Raw genomic sequence first — 21714 nt, forward strand, 5'->3', positions numbered from 1 at the left:
ATAGTCAATCGGGGCCTGTCTGTGCATGGAAAAAAATCCCATCTCGATTGGCCGGCCGGCTAGCTTGATGCAACATCCTGTGGGGAAGATCCGCAGCAGACGCGCAATGCCCTGCAGGTGGTGCGTTCCTCATTGCCGCTACACGGGGCAGTTCCACAAGAGCATCACCACAATAAAGCCGACCCGGAGCGCTCCTAATTGCTAAAACCCTTTGCGCTCTAGTACCAGCAACACGCACCTCCACCGCCGCGTCTCTGCATTTCATCGGTCTTTTCCTGAAACCTCTTCGTTTATTTTTGCAGTTGTCTCTGCTGCCACGTTTATTTTGTTTTGCCTTCTGTCTTTTGGATTACGCGTTGGCATATTTTACGTCGTTTTCCTGCGTCTACCTTCAACAAAACGATTCGATAAAAAGATAAAAGTACGCTGGCGCTATCGGGAATCATACGTAGCCTCCTGTATTCATAACAGAAATGGCTTCGTCGATTGACTCGTTTTAATTTTATTGGAGAAGCATACCAATTACTGAAATCACTGGACTTCTTTCTGTCAGTCCCGGTTTACACGGTCATTTCGGTTTTGATTTTTTTGGTTTTCTGGTTTAGCTGGTGTTTGCTTTGTATGAAGTACAGCAACAACCTTATAAGACTGTGCGGGACCTTACAACAGGCAGGAAACTGAGAGTATTCTTTCAGACTTTGTTGAATTGTTTGCACTGGATTTAGTGTAGAGGTCTTTTCGCCCGACTGCCAGTATGGATTTTCCGTTGGTATTTTTCTTTTGCTTCCTTGCTATTCCTGTTTTTGGGGACAACACCAGCAGCAAACCACGGAGTTGCTCGGATGTTAGGCAGTTCTACAGCGGCAAAGGCTTCAGCCTTAGCGGGGTCCCACAGACTGAAATATCTGGTAAGTACAATTTAATCATGTTTGCCCCAAGTGTAAATATGTATATAGAATGCACGTGATACTAGGCTAGTCTATTGCCTGAGGCGTCGTAATACCCGACACTAACTGCGCGTCAGGCAAATAAAGATAAGATTGTTCAACGGGTAAGGCGAATGGTACGCAATCGATTTACATTTCAAAGTGGACCATGTCATTGTCTTGTGAACTGAAGGGTTCTGGATATCGCCGAACTATGTCCTGGTGCAATTGCATTTATGGATATGTCATTCAAAGAACATTTTTTTTTATTGAACATCTGTTTAGCTTTCTTAGGCTATAGTGTAATTTATGAGCGCAACTAATTTCAAATAAAGCTGAGCAACAGAGAACAGGCGGAGTATAAAGTTCGTGTAGTTATGGTTAAGAGTAAGTTTTCGATTTTCCCGTCTGTAGCCTATTTGCAGTCTGACAGAGGCGAACAGCACACGGTTTGGGACTGCAACACAATTCACCTCTTAAAAAATACATGATTATTCCGTATGAGTAATGTAACATAGGGGGGTATAAAACTAAAAAAAACAGACACCTGTACTGCAACTCTAAAACGGCTAAGCAAGAGCGGCTTGCTTTGTACAATAAAGTGATTTTGGTCAGGTATAATAGAACGCGCGTCTCATTCAACAGAAATCATCATTGGTTCGACAGAAATATTCTAAATGATTGTACAAATCATTGTAGAGGTGGTGAACAGTTCAAAAGCAAGAAGCATTATGACAAAATCATAATTCCTTTTATCATTATTATTATTATTATTGCTGGTATTACTATTATTGTTATTTATTGCAGTAATCATACTAATAATCATCATAATAATAATTATAATCATCATTATTATAAATACTACTAGTAATAATAATTATAATAATATTCTTTTTTGATATAATTGGCAGTGTGAAGCAGAAAGATATAATTATCCACTGAGACTCTTCTCTCTCTGCATTTTCTGTCACAGTTGGATGACTCATATCATACTTGCTGTGGCAGAGACACACAGATCGCTTGTTTTTTGTCTCTCCGTGTAACAGCGTTATCTTTTACATCTGTCTGTGGCACTTCCACCCAGCCCCTCCTTCTCTCCAAACAGGCCACTGTCATTCTCCATCTGGCCGCTGGCTTATTGCTGTCTCTCGTGCTGCCAATTGGCCTGTGCCTCTCCTGCGTTATGTTATTCATTCCTTTTTTGGACAGACGAAAGCGCAGCATCGATTGTTTGCACGAAAGCCGTTTGCACTCTCTCATTGCTCTGCAGTAAGTTCACGAGAAACATTTTCCCCTAATTTTTTCTCCATCAAGCACAAGAAAGTGTGTATTGGGAGCGTTCACCATCCAAACATGTCTTGTGTTCATTCCACCTCTGACACTCATCGCCCGATTAGATCTGTTTGGATCCGATAGATCTGGCGTGGCGTCAATTATGTTGGTGTCTGGGAAGACTAAACTGTTGCTGGTCTTGATACAATAGAGAGCTGTAAAAAATGTACTTGGTTAGAAGCGTGTCTGTTCATTGTCTGGATCCCAAACACATGGATGATATTCAGCTGTTAAAATCCACTGAACCTCATCCTGATCGCAGTGAGCTGAGCTGTGTTCATCGCGTACGCACTCATATTTTTTTGCCTCTAAATGAACTGTGGGAGTCCAGCTGTCACCGTCTCTGTTATTGCACTGATATACTGCTGTGTTTTTGAGTGTCGCTTCCCGGAGGCTTGAGCTTGTCTGTTTTTTGTTCTCTCTGACCTATTCACTGTAGGTCAGTTTCTGTGGTTACAGTAGCTTATAGAACTGAGTAGGTTTAACCATCAGACTTTACATTATGAGGTATGAGGTCCAAAGGCATCTATTACTGTACAATACCTGCTGAATCTCCAAACTCCTGGACTGGGACCTAGTGATGCACTCAAACAGTAGACCTGTCTGTTTGGTCTTGTTCTGAATTAAAAAAAAAAATACCTAAGCTACAACAAAGGATAAATCCCTTTGAAATGTCAAGGCACTTTGCTCCCAGTCATGGCAACACACTCTTTTGCCTCCCACTAGCAGCTTTTCAGATATACATAGACACTCTCTCATGGTATATCGGTGAGGGAGGAGAGCCCAGGTGTTGTGTCATGATGTGATGTGCATTGCATCCCTGTATTGATGACCTCTCATTTGATTGGCTCTTGGCTATAATGCTATTACAGACAAAGCAAAAGATAGCCAATGACATGTCTTTCCTCTGCGGCCATTCTTCCACTTCTCAGGTGTCAGAATGTGTCAGAACAACCAGCAAGGAGACCGAACATTTTGTTAATTTATTTCAACATGGTATAATATCACAGAACTTATGAACTTGTAACACCAACACAATAACTTATAAAACAAATGCTAATAAAAAACAGCCTTTTGTTAAAAAACTAAATTGAAAAAATATTTTCATGCAGAAGATTACAGCGTTTTCAATTCGTTCTACTACCGCGTTAAGCACGCGAATGCTTTGTAGCCTACATGGCGAGTGGACGTCCGCCAGCAAACCGGACTCCAGGGACCGAACTAAAGCTACGAGACAGAGAGTAAAAAACACCTATGTTGCAAACACATCTTTGCATGCAGAGTTTGCATGTCACCTTCTTGGGGTCATCCTTTACATGCTCAAAATGATCCCACACTTTGGATGATTTCCTGCCCGACATAGTCTAATAACTTTTTAACGACAAGGCGCTGCTCCTGAATGGAATTTGAGGTTTGTTTTTTTTCCCCCTGCGACTAACTGACCAATGAAAACTTGGTCGACTAAGACTCTTCTCATCGACTAACGGTTTGGTTGACTATTAGGGGGCAGCCCTAAAAATTTCCCCTTCCATTTATAAATATTGCAAAGGCAAACGTGAGATTAATGGCAGGAAACACTACTGTACTGTAACACTACACATTAAGCTCTATCAATGTAAACATCCGCTTCAATAAACATCTTTTCTCCCTACTTAACAAAACATGTGGAAGATTTTCTCTACCCGCTGAACAGTCCTCTCTGTCTGAGCTGTTCTTTGGAGCCTGAAGAGTATGAAATTCTAAATATCCTGTATATTCGGAAAATCATTAATTTAGCACAAATAATCAGCGTTTCAAAAAAATTTGAGACTATGGGGCGCTTTTCTTACCCCTTTTGTCTCCAGGTGGCATCTTCAAAACTGTAGTGCCAAGCAGTGGTTGCTGCAGGCTGCTGGATCTTAATTATTAAAACGGCCCCTCCACCATGTGCAAGAGGAAAACATTCAATGCTGGAAGAGCCGCATTCGTAACACCAGTGGGATGGGGAGCCCTACCCTGTGTGAGAGTTCCAGCCACTCAATCGCCATCTCAATCCTGCATAAACCCTTCAGGCGGGAGCCACTTTTTATTAGCCACCAGGATCAATAGCTTGGGTTAGTGCTGAAGCAGATCTCTGGGACAGCCCCCAAGCTCTGAATGTGTCACCTGTTGGGTGAGATACACACATTTATACACACACACACACGCATAACGCACACACATGCACACACATACACAGACACTCAGACGTACATATGTACTTGCACTTCCCTGCGATTGTACCTCTCCCGCAGATGCTTCACCATCCTGAACCACTGTGTGTGTTAGGATGTTACAGTGGCAGAGAGGTGCTCTGATTTGCACTCATAGAACTAGCCTATATAATTGTCCTGCAGAGAAACCTGGAGACTGTGAATTTAAGATGCAGAAAACTGTGTGTGTGTGGGGGGGATGGGGGTCACTGAATTCAGTGGGACAGTGGGCCACCGGCATAGGGTTGTGTAGGCCAGGGTGGGCCACAGCCACCTAAATAGTATCCTGGCTCACTCCATTTATCCTGGCTGAATCACAGCACCCAATGATGAATGTCCACCCAGGTAGTTCTGACCCACCTAGTTCTATTCTGGCCCAACTGTATGAATGTTTCTGGCCACACTGCTGCTGTGGACACCTTTGAAATGGCACTGGTAAATCATTGAAGGATTCCATCATATTTTATTCATGCAGACAGCAGTGAGATAGAAAAAAGAACTGGGTTTCAATGAATAGTTTTTCATTACCCATAATTCTTGGGCACTTGTGGTTTTAGAGGAATGAGAATTGGAATTTTATGGTCATTCCTGTTTCACTGTTTCAGTGACAGTAACAAATGAAGGGAAAAATGTGGAAATCGGCAGTAATGTAGCACTTGGGTGGGTGGGGCGGGGGGTTTGTGGCTGCCGCCTGTCAATCATAAACTACTTTTCCCTTTGGCTTGTGATGCCCTCACAGTCCCAGCGTGAGCAGATTCCTCTTTGTTTCTGCACCACTGTGGGCTACAGGCTGTGTACGGTTTCCTTAGGTGCTCCTCCACAAAGAGGATCGGCTTTCTCCATTGTGCAGAGGGAACGCAGAGGTCAGTTTGAACACCAGACACCGCACGAAAGCCACGTTAACCTCTCTCGTGTTGGGAAGGGTAGCTTTCACTGCGTGTGTGTGTGTCAGGGGTGGTGAAATGTAGACCCATTGTTTCTCTTTGACTACTTTGTCCACCTCTGGCTGTACTTGACTTAGCCATCTCTCTTAGGCGGGACATGGCTTGAGTGCATACATGTTTGCTGTTTAAACCAGAATGGACTGCTGTCCTGCTGTCCTAACCAAAGAGCGGTGTTATCTCTGCCCTTTAACATCGACCACTAAAGTGCACTTGTGTTTGGGCCTACAGGAGCGGTTAAACAGCAGAGTTCTACAGTGCTCCCATTTTAAAGCATTTGCTCCTGAAAATTGATGGGCGCTAACTGGAAGAATAGTTGAGGAGCTCACGTACTAATTGAGATATATTGGTGTGCCCCCAAGTTGATGAAAAGGACCACATTACGTTTGATGTAGTTCTGGAGGCTGCATGCAGCTGCATTCTGCACTGGTTAGTGTGTGTGTGTGTGTGTGCGTGTTGTAAGGGACATGCCGCTACTGCTCATAGTGGGGCACCAACATATAGAAGATATACACCTACTGTATATCCTCACAGGTGGGGCCAACATATATTAATCAGTCTCAAAATTAAGTATACAAACTATAAATTGGAAATTTAAATTAATAATAAAATTTATTATTATTAAAATGACACATTCATTGTCAGCCTTAACCAAATCATAATATCATACATTCAGCTAATACTAAATTAATATAAATGATTTAGAGGTGAAGGTAATCTACTAAGTTCTTTTGATTAGCAGCGGCTGACACAATTCAACACAAGTGCAATAAAAATACAGACAGCCTTGAAAATATAATAAAGTTTATTGAATACAAAGCACAATTCACTACAATGAGGTACAATAGACTATGTGAGTGCACGTGTGTGTGGGTGTCGTGTGTGCATGTGTGTATGAGTGTGAGGAGTGTTGGGTGTTCTCCTATGTGTGGAGTTGTGAACTGCAGACATGCATTCCAGGAGAAGAAAGGATCTAAGATGGAGCGGGGTTTGAAACTATCTGGAAGTAGTGATTAACCAATGGTGCATGAAGTGTACCAAACAGATACAGGGTAACTGAACAGCTATTGGTGTGCATTATTCATTAAACACGATAACTGTTAGCATCATCATGTACATTTAGTCATACATATTACTACATTCAGTCCGTTGCTGATTATACTATGCACAGAGTTACAGCCTTACTTGAGTCCTTTGCTTTGAGTTTGTTGTTGGATTGCTTCCTGGTTTCCAGTGTGAAGTCTATGGGAGTTGTCGTGAGAAGTGGAAGCCATTAGCCCTTTTCCCCAGTTCCAAGACAGGCAGCTTGATCCTTGTCGCAGGCCACTTGCCTCGTGGGGCTTGCTCTGCAGGATCGTCCGTCGTGCATGGCTCTCCTGGTTCTTCGACCACCGCTAATCATGTAGCAGCGCTTCGGGGTTCCTCCCGCAGCCGGTAGCCGAGGGTGTACGCGCCTTGCTCCATTGCAGGCGTTGCAAACTCTTCCTGGCGTGGACTCACATGAGAGGGTAACGGGAGAAGGGTGGCGAGTCCGGGGAGAGGAAAATGGAACAGAGAGGGTGAAACAGCGGCAACCTCCGTTTTATTAAAGGTTGCGCGTTTCAAATTTACAGTAAGCCAATACTGTAACAGGAAGGCTGTGGTAGGGGGCGTGGTTAAATGAGTCCCTTGGAGGTGGACTTTGTAGTTTTGTGTTTTTTGTAGTCCGTGGTACCTACAGTGTGTATGTGTGCGTGTGCATGTACATGTTTGTGTGTGTGTGCGTGTGCGTGTGTGGCAAGGGGGGGTTAACACAGTTAGGCTAATACATTACTCAGTTATTAGGTAGTGTAGTTAGTTTTTTATTTTAAAGGAAAAATAGGGAGTCCTAAAGTTTGAGTTAGACTGTTGAGGGAAAGGCATTTCTTTTTCTCTTTCCCTTTTTTTTTTCACCTCCTCTTTTGCACCATTTTGGTCGTCTGATGTTGGGGTGTCAGTGCGCCCCCGGTTTTTCTGCAGTTCTGCTGGACTGGAGTTCCCAGGGTCTCAGCTAGTGTGCGGCGGGGTGAGACAGGAAACAAGGTCACACTCCCCTGGCTGCCTCACTGGAGGATATGAGTCAGGAAGCCATCTCTGCCCTTCAGTGTGAAAGATTATTGATGCGGTTGCAGGTAGATGGGGGAAGTTTTACTAGGTGCATAGCCATCTGTTGCTAGTGGCTGTAGGTTTAAAAATAAACGCTTAGGGTGAAAACCGCTCGCTTAACTGATCTCTCTCTTTCTCTCTCCCCCCTCTCTCTCTTTGCTTGCTCTCTCAATCACACCATGATGACAGTCAGTGCATGTACACTCATGGCGCATGACAGGACCGCAGCGAGACAACTGACCTTGCCATGGTTTGTTCAAGGTGACTTCGTCATCAGAGCCACCTGATAGAAATAACCTTGAATGTGTGGTCCAGAGACCAGAGAATGGCCTGTATTACACCACCTGTAGTAGAGAGAGAGAGGGAATAAGAGAGTTTTTAAGTTTTAATAAAACCTTTATTGTTCCATTAACGTTGCATCAGTAATGGCTTAACTTCAACTGCAATACTCAGTCAATACAACCCAGTCTTTTTCTTTTGTATGTCACAACAAACAAAAATCATAAGCATTGCTTGACACGTACAAATTTAAAGAAGACCATAAAAAACTTGAACTGCCAACTGCCCATCATCACAGACTTGGCACAGAACCCGCCCCACACACTATGTTGCGCTGAACACTGGTATATCATTAGTCCTATACACAAATTCAATCTTTAAGCGTGCTGTCATCAAACCCTTCAGTGGAACTAGCCTCAAGAAGGTTGTCTTTCCTGGTTTTCCAAATGCACAGTTTAGCTAAGCCAGACACATAATTCAAAATACAATCCTTCTCTTTATTAAGGACACTGTACTTCGGACCCCCAATGAGGGATTTCAAAGAAAAACCCTCACCCAACCCATGAAACGAATGGGTTAACAAATTAAAAAGACCCCTCAAGTGGTCACAGCGCAGGAGGAGATGATCTAAAGTCTCTTCCTGACCACAGAATGAGCACTCCCTCCCCACTGCCAGGCTCAGGTGTGTCACGTGTCTGTTCACAGCTATGGCCCCGTGAAAAACTTTTCACTGTAGGTCAGCTGTATGCTTCTCTATGGGAGGTTTATACAGGACCTGCCGGCCTCCCCTCTGAAAGAAAATCTGGTCCAAACAACTCTGACCACCTTGAGGCTTTCAGGTCCTTTAAAGAGTTCAAGTGAGCTACCTTAGTAAAGGTGACATATAAGGCCTTCTTTTTGATGTCTTTAAAGTTCCCCAACTCTGGAGTTTGGAAAGAGAGGTTCTTCATGGCATCGTCTTCTTGCGCATCCCCCACGGCAGCAAAAACATTGAATGGTGGACAATACAACTTACTCCTTGGGCACTGACTGAGCTGTTTTTCCAGAGCCTGTCTGAAGTTGCCAGGCAGAGCTGCTTTGACCTCTTCAATTACTCTGTGAGCCAGCCGAGAAAACCGTATACCTGTCACCCCTGAAGGTCTTCTGATGATCTCCAACCCTCCCTGACTCTTAGGTAGGCCAGTTTGGTGGATCTTTTCTTCACCATGCAGGCTTGCACGCTCACTGAGTATAATATTTTGGTTTGGATCAGTGGATTGTGAAAGAATGGTTCTTCAAAAATCCATTCCCCTGACTGAGAAATGTCTCTTTCCCTGGTGAGGACCCAATTCCAAGCCTGCAGCATTGAAGAGTAATAAGAATAAAGTCCTGTGAGCACAAGCTCCTGAAGATTCATTACAAAAAGCTGCCGGTCGTATCCCAAATTCTCCACCTTCCGCAGAATAGCACATGCCATCTTGGTCCATGTCAGGTCTACTCGGTAGAGGAGTCTCTGTGCTACCTGCGGTCGGAAGATCCGACTTCTGACATACACCAGGCTCTGCCCTCCTTCCTGGACCGGCAAATGCAGAACAGGTGCATACGTCCAGTTCACCAGCCAAAAAATTCACCAGCCTTCTTTGGATTTGATTAAATAAATCATCAGGTGGATCCAAGACCATTAGTCTATGCCACATTATTGAGGCAGCCCGGCTGTTCAAAATCAAGACCCGTCCCCTGTAGGAGCGCTGTGGTAATAGCCAATTCCATTTAGACAACTTGGCCACTATTTTCTCTGGCGCCCACCTTCCCAATTCTTCTGTTTAACCTCTCAGTGCACATCCCTAGTGGTTGGCACGCCAGTGTTGAACGCAATTGTTGAACTCAGACATTCATTGCTCCCGCAACCAAAGTATGAGTTGAAAACAGAAACGCTTTGTTTTAGTTTCATTATTAGACGATACATGACAACTGAGTGGTCATATATTGTCGTGGACAATCCGTTTATGAAATATATTTCGCGCATTTGTGATGTCTGGGTACATTCAAAATAGCTGTGCATAATACCACACGTATTGTTTACGGCATTGTCGCCCATTTTAGTACAGTCTGGCTTGATTGACAATTCATGTATTCAGTAGGTGACAGTATAAGCTTTCTAACGATGTATAACATGTCTAATTTTACTTTTGGAATAGCATTATATAGCCCAGCATAACCGAAAGTTTTCTCATCATCGCATTCATTTATGCATTCACTCTGTGGTAGCAGTAAAAGACACGAAACGCTATCAACGATTTTTCAGAATTTCTTGGAAAATATTATTATTTACTTCTGAGCATAGCTAAGCCATATGTTTGCTGATAGACGTAGCTGACATCGTTTTCTGGAGTAAGACAGAAGCCGAGAGAACTGCACCATTGATTTACTGTCTCTGTCTCTATCTTCTGAACACAGATAAGATTTCATCATCACTATGTAAGTATTACTGCACTTATGATGGGAGAATTGGAACATTGCCAAAACGTGGTGGACGGTTGAATATTGTCTTCATGTCGTTCCATCCCCATACAAGAAAACATTACATACTGTTGAGTACAGAATAGGGCTGTCAAAAAATATTTGAAGTTCGAAAACTATTTGAAAATCTTTCTTTTTTTAAAGTTCGAACCTAAATTTGAGCATTCGAGTATTAGTTTTGGATCCCGTGTATTGTAATTAACACGCAGGCTTTAATTTCATGCGGCGAATCGTGTTCATGCACTCAAAGTTCATTTCCTGTGCTAACGTTACTTCCTCTGTCAACAAAAAATGTTCTGCCCTGGACCCAGAGCAAGTGGGTCGTCTGGTTTTCCTTGCCAATAACCTCCGGCGATACTTTCAGCTCCATAGACACCTAACGTTACTGGTCAGCTAGCCTCGCGAGCCAGTCTCTTTTTTCAATTCGTTCAACAGATCTGGTCAGCTAACAATTTAAGTAATGTTCCCATGGCAGGCTATGTTTCCTTTCTTTTCTGAAGATTTTGATAAAATTGGATGATGAAAGAAGTTAAAAACTAAACAGAGTAAGTAATTTATGTTGTTTTAGGCTACAGGTATTAGCCGTTTGAATAGTTTCTGTGTTAAGAAATTAACAGCGATTTCCTATAAACAATCATTTCCCTATGATTATTAAATGCCAATTTTGTGGCAAATTACATCCACAAGAAAGTGCTTTATTCATTTGTGCATTAGGCTATAGTGCAGGGGGCTCATTTATAAAATGAACTTGCGTGCATACGTCAAGTGAAGACCTGACGTACAGCCACGACCGTTTCCACGGTCAAATCGAGTCATGTTGAAATTTTATAAATCACTACTTTGACGTGATTTTCTACGCACGCGCCACACAGTTGATCTAAAATACGTTTTATAAATGAGGCCCCAGATGTAGTAACCTAGTATTAAAGTTCACCGATGTCCTCTATTCTACTGCCCGCTTGTGGAAAATAACGCGTAGGCCAGTTTAGAGGGAGCATCACGTGCATATTTCGCCCGACAATAAGCAGCTTATTTTTGTGAATTATAGGCAAATGATATTCGAATATATTCAAACTCTAATTACAAAAGCTAATATTCAAACTCAATGTCATGGCACTTTTGATAGCCTTAGTACAGAAATACAAACGAGAGTTAATTATTACACATTTAGTTACTGTACCACATTGTTTGACAATGTTTTTGCATTTTTAAATCTGATATCAATGTTTGATCTTGAACCTTCGTAAGGGGCTCATTTATAGGCTTTACAATGGACAAAAGGCATTTTATTCATTTTTGGAGAGATTTTTGATATGTTTCTGGACCCCTAGATATTTTAGACCACTGTACTGATGGAAAGCTTGTAATTTCCACTTGAAAATGATGCAACAGTAAGTTTCTTGAGTCAAAACAGTTGATTTGCAGTGAAATATGTGAATATGTTGTGATTTCAAGCAATGCATAATTTAGACATTTTGGATAGATTTGGAGACACTGGGTACACTGCTTAGTTTTTGCTTCATAGATCTTTTGTAGTTATATATATCCACCCTTAGATTTTATGAAATTGTGGTCAAAGGAGTTTTTGATCCAGGACATGTATAGTTTAACCTGCTGTATATATGAAATATTGCAAACTGAAAAAGAGCAAATTCATTTTTGATTTTTTGCCTAGACAATTGCATTTGTTGCACTTTATTTCTTCCAAAAGTATGAATATAAACTAGTTAGTATTGTAAATGGTACAAATGTCTTGCTTCATTTAAGCTATTTTTCAAGTCCCTGTGGTGTTCACATCTGGAGTTATAAAGCTTTAAATAGGGCACCCCCTAAATGGGCAAGGATTGGCATGGCCAGATTTGGCATGTGCGCTAAGGGGTTAAAATTTTCAGTGCCAAAAAAATGCCCAGGGCCTTTATTCCCTCTGTTGCCTGTTCACCCATGATTAATCCTTCACTTTTAGTTCAGTTAACTTTGGCTGAGGAGGCTTGCTCATATAAAATCAAATTCTTTTTCAACATCTCAATGTCTTCCTTCCCTGTAATAAAAACAGTCACATCATCTGCATAAGCAGATATCTTACATTTTGCCCTATCAGGATCTCCTGTGATTGTAACGCCATTTAAATCTGTCCTGAATCTACATAATGGAGGTTCAATAGCAAGGCTGTATAGCTGCCTGATGCCTCTTAATAGGGGGACCAGGCGGCTCAGCCCACCCCCCACTTTGATCATAACTGATGCCTCGGCATACAACAGTTTGACCCAGGAAACAAACCTATCACCAAAACTGAAAGCTCATAAAACATTAAAAAGATATTCATGCCCCACCCGGTCAAATGCTCTTGATCCACAGAAAATATGCCAAGATTTTGGTTGTTTGTCATAATAAAATCAATAACATTCCTGATTAAGAAGAGGTTGTCCATAATTGACCCTGTCTGGAACACAGTACGTCTGATCTTAATGAATGAGACCACCCAGATAATCCATGTCTGTTTGCTAAGCACTTTTAAAATATCTCATAATCATGACATAAAAAAGCGACAGGTCGCCAGTTTTTTAGTAAGCCTATGTCCCCCTTTTTTTGGAGAAGCGACAAAATAGTGATCCAGTCTGCAGACACTCCTTAATATCCTCATGGAAATCGCTTCCAAATAGTCCCCAGAAATTCTTTAAATTCAGCAGGGAGTCCATCCACTCCTGGTGCATGTCCTGGAGAGTGTTGCTGAACTGACTCTGAAAGCTCCTTGAAGCTAATGTCCATATCCAAAGTCTTTTTATTTTCCTGATCCAGCTTCCGTAGGCCCTGTAAGAGTTGAGCTGTACTCCCAACTTCACAGTTACCCAGTCCATAGAGTTCAGCATAAAAAGCCACAGCCTCATTTCTGTTGGGTCAGTTGTCAATGTTCCATTGGGGCGACAAAGGAAGAACATCAGTTTTTTTGTGCGGCCTTCCACTCAAGATTTAAAAAAAGGATATCCGAGCCCTGATTGATGCCCCCTTCACCTGCTCCTGCAGAAAGAGGCCCGAATTGTGTTTTTTATTGCCTAACACTTTTTTCACACCATGAAGATTTTGATTTATCAATTCTCTTTCAATGCCCTTAATCTCTTCCTCTAGCTTTTGAATAGCTTCCTTTGCCCTTTGTGTTGTTTGACATGTATAATTTTGACAAAATATCTTGATTTGTGCCTTACCCACCTCCCACCATTGACTCAAGTTTTCAAACTGATCTTTTTTTAGTCTCCAGCCCCCCAGAAACTGCCAAACTTCTCACAAAATAAATGATCAAGCAGTTATTTTCTATTAAAATGCCAATAGGAACTAAGCCGAGATAGTGTACATGTGTTTATATCAATGGCTACCATATGATGATCAGAAATCCCATTTGGCACAATAAAAGTATTCACAACTCTATTGCTATGAGCTTTACTCATAAATTCTGTCTAGTCTGGCACCACTGACACTGTTATCTGACACTTTTATCCATGTGTGTTGTCTCGTTTCCATGTTTTTGTTTTGCCATCCACTAAGTCATATTCCTTTATAATACTAAAGAGCATTTCACCAGAATGTATGCAAGGTTATTTTCCTTTCTTGTCTATAGCGAATTTGTTGTACAGTTCCAGTCACCGCCCATTACCACACAATTGTACCATTGCTGTGCCAATGTATTTCCTATTTTATGAAAGACTATTAAGTGATCTGAACCTGTATTTGATGCATAAACATTTATGAAAAGAAACAAAAAAACCCTGATTTCTGCTTCCACTAATAAAACCCTCCCTTTTTCAAGTTCTAGTGAAGACACAATTTTCGCACCAAGATCTTTAGCAAAAAGTACCGCTACCCCTGCGCTAGTGTTTGAGCCATAGCTGAGAATATACTGTCCTTCCCACCAAATGCCCCAATCTACTTCAGTGTTAATTTCGGAATGTGTCTCCTGCAAAAAAAATGATGTTAATATTTAATAATAAATTCCTTCAATATGGCTCTTTTATTCCTGTTTTTACCCTAATTGATATTTAAAGAGCCTATTTTCAACAGCTCTGTATGAAGGTAGGTGCCGAAAATAAAAAATGAACAATGAGTAAAACCAAAAAGCAGAGAAAACCCCCAGTGACTTCATCAGTTACTTTCTTTTTTTAGTAATGGGTGCTTTCCCCCTCCATAATTTAGGGACAGTTTTTAAAAGTCGAAAAAGCTTTCTCGTACTCAGCGCAGCAAGTCCTACTGACCTATTGCCACAGAGGCTACAAACGTATCTATGTTGGGAACAAATTCTGTATCTACTGTTTTTCCAAAAGTTTCCTCTAAATAATCATTAATCTCTTGTAACGAGTAAAACTGCTCTTCAGTTATTTGAGAATAAAGTTCAGACATACTCGAAATATCAGAAAAGGCGTCATCATCTTTAATTTCTTCACAGTCAGCGGTATTCACCTCTAGTGGTAAATCTGTCGACACCAGCAAATCAATTTTTGTCACTAGTTCAGCCCTAGTCTCTGGAATGGCCTTTGCCTCTATGTCATTTATCCCTTCTGAGGGGACCTGCTGTGTGGACTGTGCCTCAGTTTGTTCCTCACTTTCACTGATAGTTTTGCTGTTCGGTGCGTCTAAAGCAACCGGTTGCAGAGACCCCACCACATCAGCACTACCTGCACCATTCACGGTCTGAGTCTCCAACTGAGCCTCCCCTACCCCAGTCCCAGGCCTCCTTCTGCGGAGTTAGAGCTATGCCCCGTGCTCGCTTCGGGCTGAGTTTTATGCGGATATGCAAGTCTTTTATGCCCGATATCACCACAATTGTAAGTCATGTAGGACTTACCCCTGTGCAGCACTCTAAAAGATACATCTAATGCCGGCGATTCCAGAAACATAAACGTATGCCGATGAAAGGACAGCACATGCTTAAGAGCATGGTTTTTACCATCCAAGCGAAATTGTCTTTATTGCAAACTTTCCAAAATGCAAGAGCTCACGCTTTATATCGCTATTTGTAATGAATGGTGGAACATTGGAAATGGTAACTTTTGTTGTGGGTGAAACAAGTGGCAAAATAGGAACAAAAAGTTCACTTACCCGCACCCCACTTCCAGCCAACCAATTTACAAAATGTTCTTCCTTCATAAAAACAACAACCGCCATATTCATCCACAAAGTCAAACCAATATTGTCGTACCTGACCTGTTCTCCTACTGCCAGCAAAACGTCTTCCACGGTAGAGCCAGCGTCAGGTACACACCTGATTCCATTACGGAGCGAGAGGGATGGCGCACCCCCATTGGGATGAGATGCCATTCTACCACCCCGCTATGAAACTGCCAACTCAAAAACAAAAGCAACACTACTAATTCATTTTTTTCACAAATATATTATTCCACTCTTAGTGCTCAGCCTAAAAAGAAAGGAAACGAGAAAAGTGGAAAGAAAACCCTTAACAATCACTGTGAACAAAGAGAGAGTATGAGAGAGAGAGGGAGAGGGAGAGGAAGGGAGAGGGGGAGGGAGGTACAGTTAATTGGATTTATGGTGTGATCTGATCTGTCAATAAGTGGCTCATAGATGCTTAACTCCTGACTGGACCATGGAGTGACAGAGCCACTGTCACATCTGCCCACTGAATGTTTACTGTGGTGCAACTGACTGAGTTTGATTTAAGACAGGCTGGAGAGAGACTCCGCATTACAGTCAGAATCTACCACGTTCAGATGTTGCCAGGCAGGGTTAAAAGTAGATTTTCCCAGCTAGTTTAATACCCCAGACTCTAACCTGCCAAGCCCATTTGATTGTTTGCTCTGATACATCCCTCATTGCATTTCTGTTCTGTTTACTCAATCTTTACTCTTACAATGGGCTGGAGAGTGGAGTATCTCAAGAGATTACCTCAAGAGATTTCTTCCCTTTGGGGAATTTTTTTCTCACCACTTTCTGAGTGTTTTTCTTCTCACTCGCAAGTTTTTTTTTATACCTTGCTTGCTTTTTTGGGGGTTCAGGCCTTGTTTTTGCCCAATTTGCCTTTTCTCGTTTTCTCTGAAAAGCATCTTTGTGACAGTGTCTCTGTACAGAAATGCTGTAGCAATAAAATTTAAATGAACTGATTTGAGTAGATTACTGTCCGTAGTTAACACTAGGTGTGGGGACATGAACTGGTTAACCAATGCTAGTACAGAAGAGAGAGACTGAATCCCAAGAACTTTGGCAAAACCGAACCTCTGGACCTTAATTTACTTCATGAAATGTTCTGTGATATCTGGTTCTGTCTGTACTGAATCTGAGTTCAGACCTGTCTGTACTGAATCAAGAGCTGTCCAGTCTGTACTGGATCTGAATTCAGTTCTTTTTGAACTGGATCTGCTGTCAGTAGTACTGTCTGCACTTCCACTCTGTACTGAGTCTGTAGCTGACTCTGTCTGTACTGCGTCTGTGCTGGTTTTACCCCATGCCCTGGTATTGCAGCTGTGAGTTGGTCTGCAGCGTGAAAAGACAACGAGATTTCACAAATCCGAGGGCTCTGAATAATTTACTCACATTTCCTGTCATATTTTTGTCTCCTGCTTTTAATATTAATCATAATTTTTGCAAAATGGGAAGACAAATTAGGCAACCAGAGGATGGAACCTGGAAGGGAGAATAGCCGATAATAGTAGAGAGCTGCACAGTTAGCAGCAGGCACTGGCACTGGGACAGCCCTTATCAAGCATCCCAATGGTTTTACATTAAAAAAAAAAAAAAATAAATAAATTACAATGAAGAGTGGGGAAAAATTTATAAAGCAATAATAGAAAGACTGTTAGCTGCCTACAAGAAAAGCTTAGAAGACAGGGTGCCAAAAGAATTGTGCATGCCACATGTACTGCTTTTTAAAATTGTTTAAATCATTTTTTGAATAGCTAAATTCAGCAAATAAAAAAGAATTGCGCGTTAAAATGAGCAGAAAACGGTCACGTTTAAGCTTGTACCCTGCAGAGGTTGTGTTAACTTTTCACTCAGAGATTCAACAGAACATTCTCCCAGGGGTGCCCAAACTTTTAAATGACACTTACTTTTCACATTGAAATGAACGCAAAGTATGTAGCCTAAGTAATGAGAAACAGAACGAAGGTGATTGTGATTGGTGAAAAGTTTATGGTAGTATTTTTTTTGGTGTCTTAAGACATCTGGGAGTATAGACGGAATGTACCCACCACGAGTAACCGTTGAGGTTGTTCTGTTTGTTGTTACCAACGTGCTTTGTGATTGGTTGACCTTCTTTTTGGTTTCTGTGTGATGACATGTCTGTACTAGCCATATGGTAACTATCGCTGGCGTGCACTGTTGGTTATAATACACAGAAACCATATTTACTGTACATTGTTACCATTGTGACTATATTTATGTATCATAGCGTTGCGTTACTTCATTCTTGTGACTGTGTTCAGCTGGGTATTAAAATGTGCCCAAATTCGCACTGCATAGGGCAAATCATTAGAAACCATGATCTGTTTAATGCTAATTTCTGCAAGTATACATTTACTAACAGCAATAAGTCTTTTGGCTGATGCCTTTTCCTGGGATGACTCAGATTTTTCCGACATTAGAATTCATTTTTTACACAGTATTATGCACAATTTAGCAACTCATACATAATTTAATGGATACTACATTAGAATTAAATACAAAAATGTAATTATGGGGAGAAGCTAATGAGGATAAAAATCAGTGGACTGGGACATAATTATTATAAGTGATAGTTATTAACATTTAACAATTTTGTTGAAAAAGTTATCTTCAATTGAACAGAATAGAACATAATTTCTTCAGTAGGGAAATTCACCTTGCCAACAGCAGCAGATATTAAATATATACAAACATATATTTTCTAAGGCATGGACTGGACATTGCTTTGGGTACAAGGCATATGTACACGTAACTTATCTACTAATGCAACATTTGTTAATTAGTATATCATTTTGACAACAATTTATGCCTGAAAACCATAAACATTAACTGTAGCTTTGTTTCAATAGTGAAACCATGGTTTATTTCTATAAATAAGGGGAGTCCTGACACTTTAATTGGACTATAGGTGTGTAGGAATCTTCATAATGTAAAATGTTAATATACTAAATTATTGCCAGAATAAGTCACAACCTTTTATTTCTAGAATGAGTGTCCACTGTGTTCCCCAGCGACCGGTGTCTTAAGTGTCCTTCAGGGCCTGCTTTTTCTGCTCTTCTGTTAATGAGCACATCTCAGACCTGTGGGTCTCTCTCTCTCTCTCTCTCTCTCTCTCTCTCCCTCCCTCCCTCTCTCCTCTCTCTCTCTCTCTCCCCTCCTCTCTCCCTCTCTCTCTCTCAGAAGAGAGATGTATTTAATTGCTGGGAAAAGGCGCGAGAGTTGTATTTTTCCATCCTGCCCTCTAAAATCAGCCTTGTGTCCCAAAATCTCCCTCCTGCCCCCTCCCACTTTAGCAGAGCTGTGGCAATACTGAACCACACCATTTGGGAATGCATGTAGGATTTTTTATCTCTTTTTTGGAAAGTGGACACTTTTTGAGATCACAGCTGTGTTTGTGACCGTCTGTGCAGGCTGTGTCGGTGTAATATCGCGGCGGCTTTAGCACGTTAGCATGATAGCGCCGCGCAGCTGAACGGAATGTCACGTCACGTGTATTGGCGGGGATTGGCACGTTTCATGCCAGCTGCGGAACCAGTGCATGTTTAATGGGGGGGGGGGGAATAAAACTGGATCGTTTGTGAAAAGCAGAAAACATTGCTTTGATAGGCCTGCTCTTTACGAGCCGCCGACAGACACGCTGTAAACGCGGTTACAGGAGGGCAGGGCTACGCCGAGGAGTGTGTGACAGACCCGTAACACATGCGCGTGGCTGTCTGAACCGCTGGCCTGCACCCCGACGCTGATGGATTCACCACAGCGAAAGCGTGTTTAACGTGACTGTTAGGGACAGCACGCACTGGCCCTGCCAGTCATGCTCACTGCCCTCCACACCTCCCTCTGCTCCCAGCATGCCTCAGTATTTCAGTGTACTCCAACACCCATTATCTTAGCACCACGCAATGGTATAACGACAATTATGCCCCCAGTGTTTACATATTCATTTATACATATTTTTGCTTGATGTCTTGAGTCGAATTCTGTAGCTGATTCTGTCTGTACTGTGTCCGTGCTGGTTTTACCCGTGCACTAGTATTGCTGCTGTGGTACTGCTGTAATCCAATGGCTCTGAATAATTTACTCCATCCCCTGCCACATTTCTGTCATCCCCTTTCAATATTAATTGAGGTTTTTGCACGATTTGCCAACAAATTTGGCGACTGGGGGAATCAAACGTGGAAAGGAGATGGGCGGATGTTTGTCTGGCGGCCAGTACATTCAGCGGTTGGTATGGGCGGTTGGTACGGGCGGTGGGTATGGTCAGTGGGTATGAGCGGTGGGTACGGGTGGTTGGTACGGGCGGTGGGTACAGGCGGTGAGTACGGGTGGTTGGTACGGGCGGTGAGTACGGGCGGTGGGTACTGGAGGTGGGTACTGGCAATGGGTATGGGCGGTGGGTACTGGAGGTGGGTACGGGTGGTAGGGCAGCAAACTCAGCATGGCGGACGATCTGATGACTTTAACCTTGTTGGCAGCGTCCCTCACACTTGGACTAATTGGACTCTTTAAGTGCATAAAAAGCCTCACAACATAGAATGTTAATTTTGTAAATGAGCCCAAGACGCGCTCACACGAGCTCACAGGCTTTACTTGGAGAATGACTGTTTAAGCTCCCACTGAGTTCCTCCGCACCTTGTGTTTTCAGCCTAATGCTTATGTGTGTCCTTCAGTACATCTGTTAAAACAGGAGTCCAGGCTTTTCTGAAAAAGGCCAGTGTGGGTGCAAGTTTTTTGTTTTAGTCCAGCACTTAAGACACCTGCTTCTACTTACCAAGGTCTTTATTAAAGGTCACGATTAGTTAATTATCTTTGTTTTAATAGTGAAACCATGGTTAATTTCCATAAAGTGAGGGGAGTCCTCACACTTTAATTGGACCAGCTTTTGGTCTTTTTTGAAGGTCACGATTAGTTAATTAGTTAGTTTGAATCAGGTGTCGTAGTGCCGGGCTGAAACAAAAATCTGCACCCACATTGGGCATTTTAAGATAAGACTGGACACCCTTGGTTAAGGAGGACACACCTCAGATGTGTCTCTATCTCTCCCAGTCCTCTCAATCCTCTGTTTTCTCTTTCACTCTATCTTCCCCTTTCCTTTCTTTTCTCAGTGTTCAGGTAATGTCTTTAGCTTCTCTCTGGAGATGGTTCAGTGATTACTCATTCCAGGAGGATCCTAACCGAACCCCCCCCCCCCCCTTGCTGTGATGTCATACGTAGCAACACCTCCTCACTTCAAACAGAAGGATGATGCAATGAAATAGAAACAAGGTTGCTATGATACAGAGTATTTGATCATATATTTTTTGATGCTTGGCCCACAAGGTCAGTATTTGATTACTTGGATTAGTATTCAAGGACTTCTTTCAAAATTCATTGAATTGAATTTATGTTACGGGGGGAGGGCTGAAGACTGTTTGCATAAAATAACTGATATTTCTGTGATGTTTGTTATTCATTTTCCTGTCAAAAGATTTTAGCGAATGTAGACCTCTTTGAGAGAGAGATATTATTTGCTCAAATAGAGCTGGAGCTTCATACAGTGTTTGGGAGCCTTGATTATTCAAATATGTTCAAATATCAAAGTAGTTGAAGTGCACATCTCTGCAATTTAGCTTGTGCATTAATTTAGCAGAATACATAAAGATGCTGGTATGGGGCATGCCCGGGCAATGCATAACTTGGCGGAACTACCCTCTTAATCATTGGAGCATATATGGAGGACAAGAGGTGCTGTTTGCTATTGTGTCCACGATGCATAGACTGCTTTGTTGCTGCTTTTGTTTGTGTCGATCGGATTAACCTACAGGGTCCAAGTTGAACTATGTGGTTGTTCCCTGCACTTGGAACTGTACTTCCCTCTAGGGTTTTCAACACACTTCTTCCTGGTTATGGTTATACACTTTGTTGTAAGTCGCTCTGGATAAGAGCGTCTGCCAAATGCCTGTAATGTAATGTAATGTAATGTTGGCTACTTTTGGCTTCACGTCTGGGCTTTGCAGGTAAATGAGCATCAGGCTAATTTGTATCGAAAGTGGCGCGCTTTGTATGTGGCTGTTTAGGAACCAGCATGCTTCTCTATTGTGTTTTGTCTTGAGTTTTTTTATTTCAGGGAGTGGAGGTTATAAGACTGAATGGAAAAACAGGGAGGAAACAATGAAAGCCCACTATCAGTGCTGGTGGGGCAGGGAGGTAATAGCACTTATGCTGTCGAGCCGGAAAACAATG

At 42.1% G+C, this 21714-nt stretch overlaps 1 protein-coding gene across 1 annotated transcript in view; it reads left to right on the forward strand.

Moving 5' to 3' along the window:
• Positions 1 to 70: 70 nt before the first annotated feature.
• Positions 71 to 21714, forward strand: part of LOC135253438 (glypican-1-like) — a 101899-nt gene continuing 80255 nt past the window's right edge. The window contains exon 1 of the mRNA XM_064332724.1: positions 71 to 908. Coding sequence (XP_064188794.1) covers positions 755 to 908 — 154 coding nt within the window. The 5' untranslated portion in view covers positions 71 to 754. The remainder of the gene's footprint in view (positions 909 to 21714) is intronic.

The sequence above is a fragment of the Anguilla rostrata genome, chromosome 4 (genome assembly GCF_018555375.3).
Source record: "Anguilla rostrata isolate EN2019 chromosome 4, ASM1855537v3, whole genome shotgun sequence".
Classification (NCBI taxonomy): Eukaryota; Metazoa; Chordata; class Actinopteri; order Anguilliformes; family Anguillidae; genus Anguilla; species Anguilla rostrata.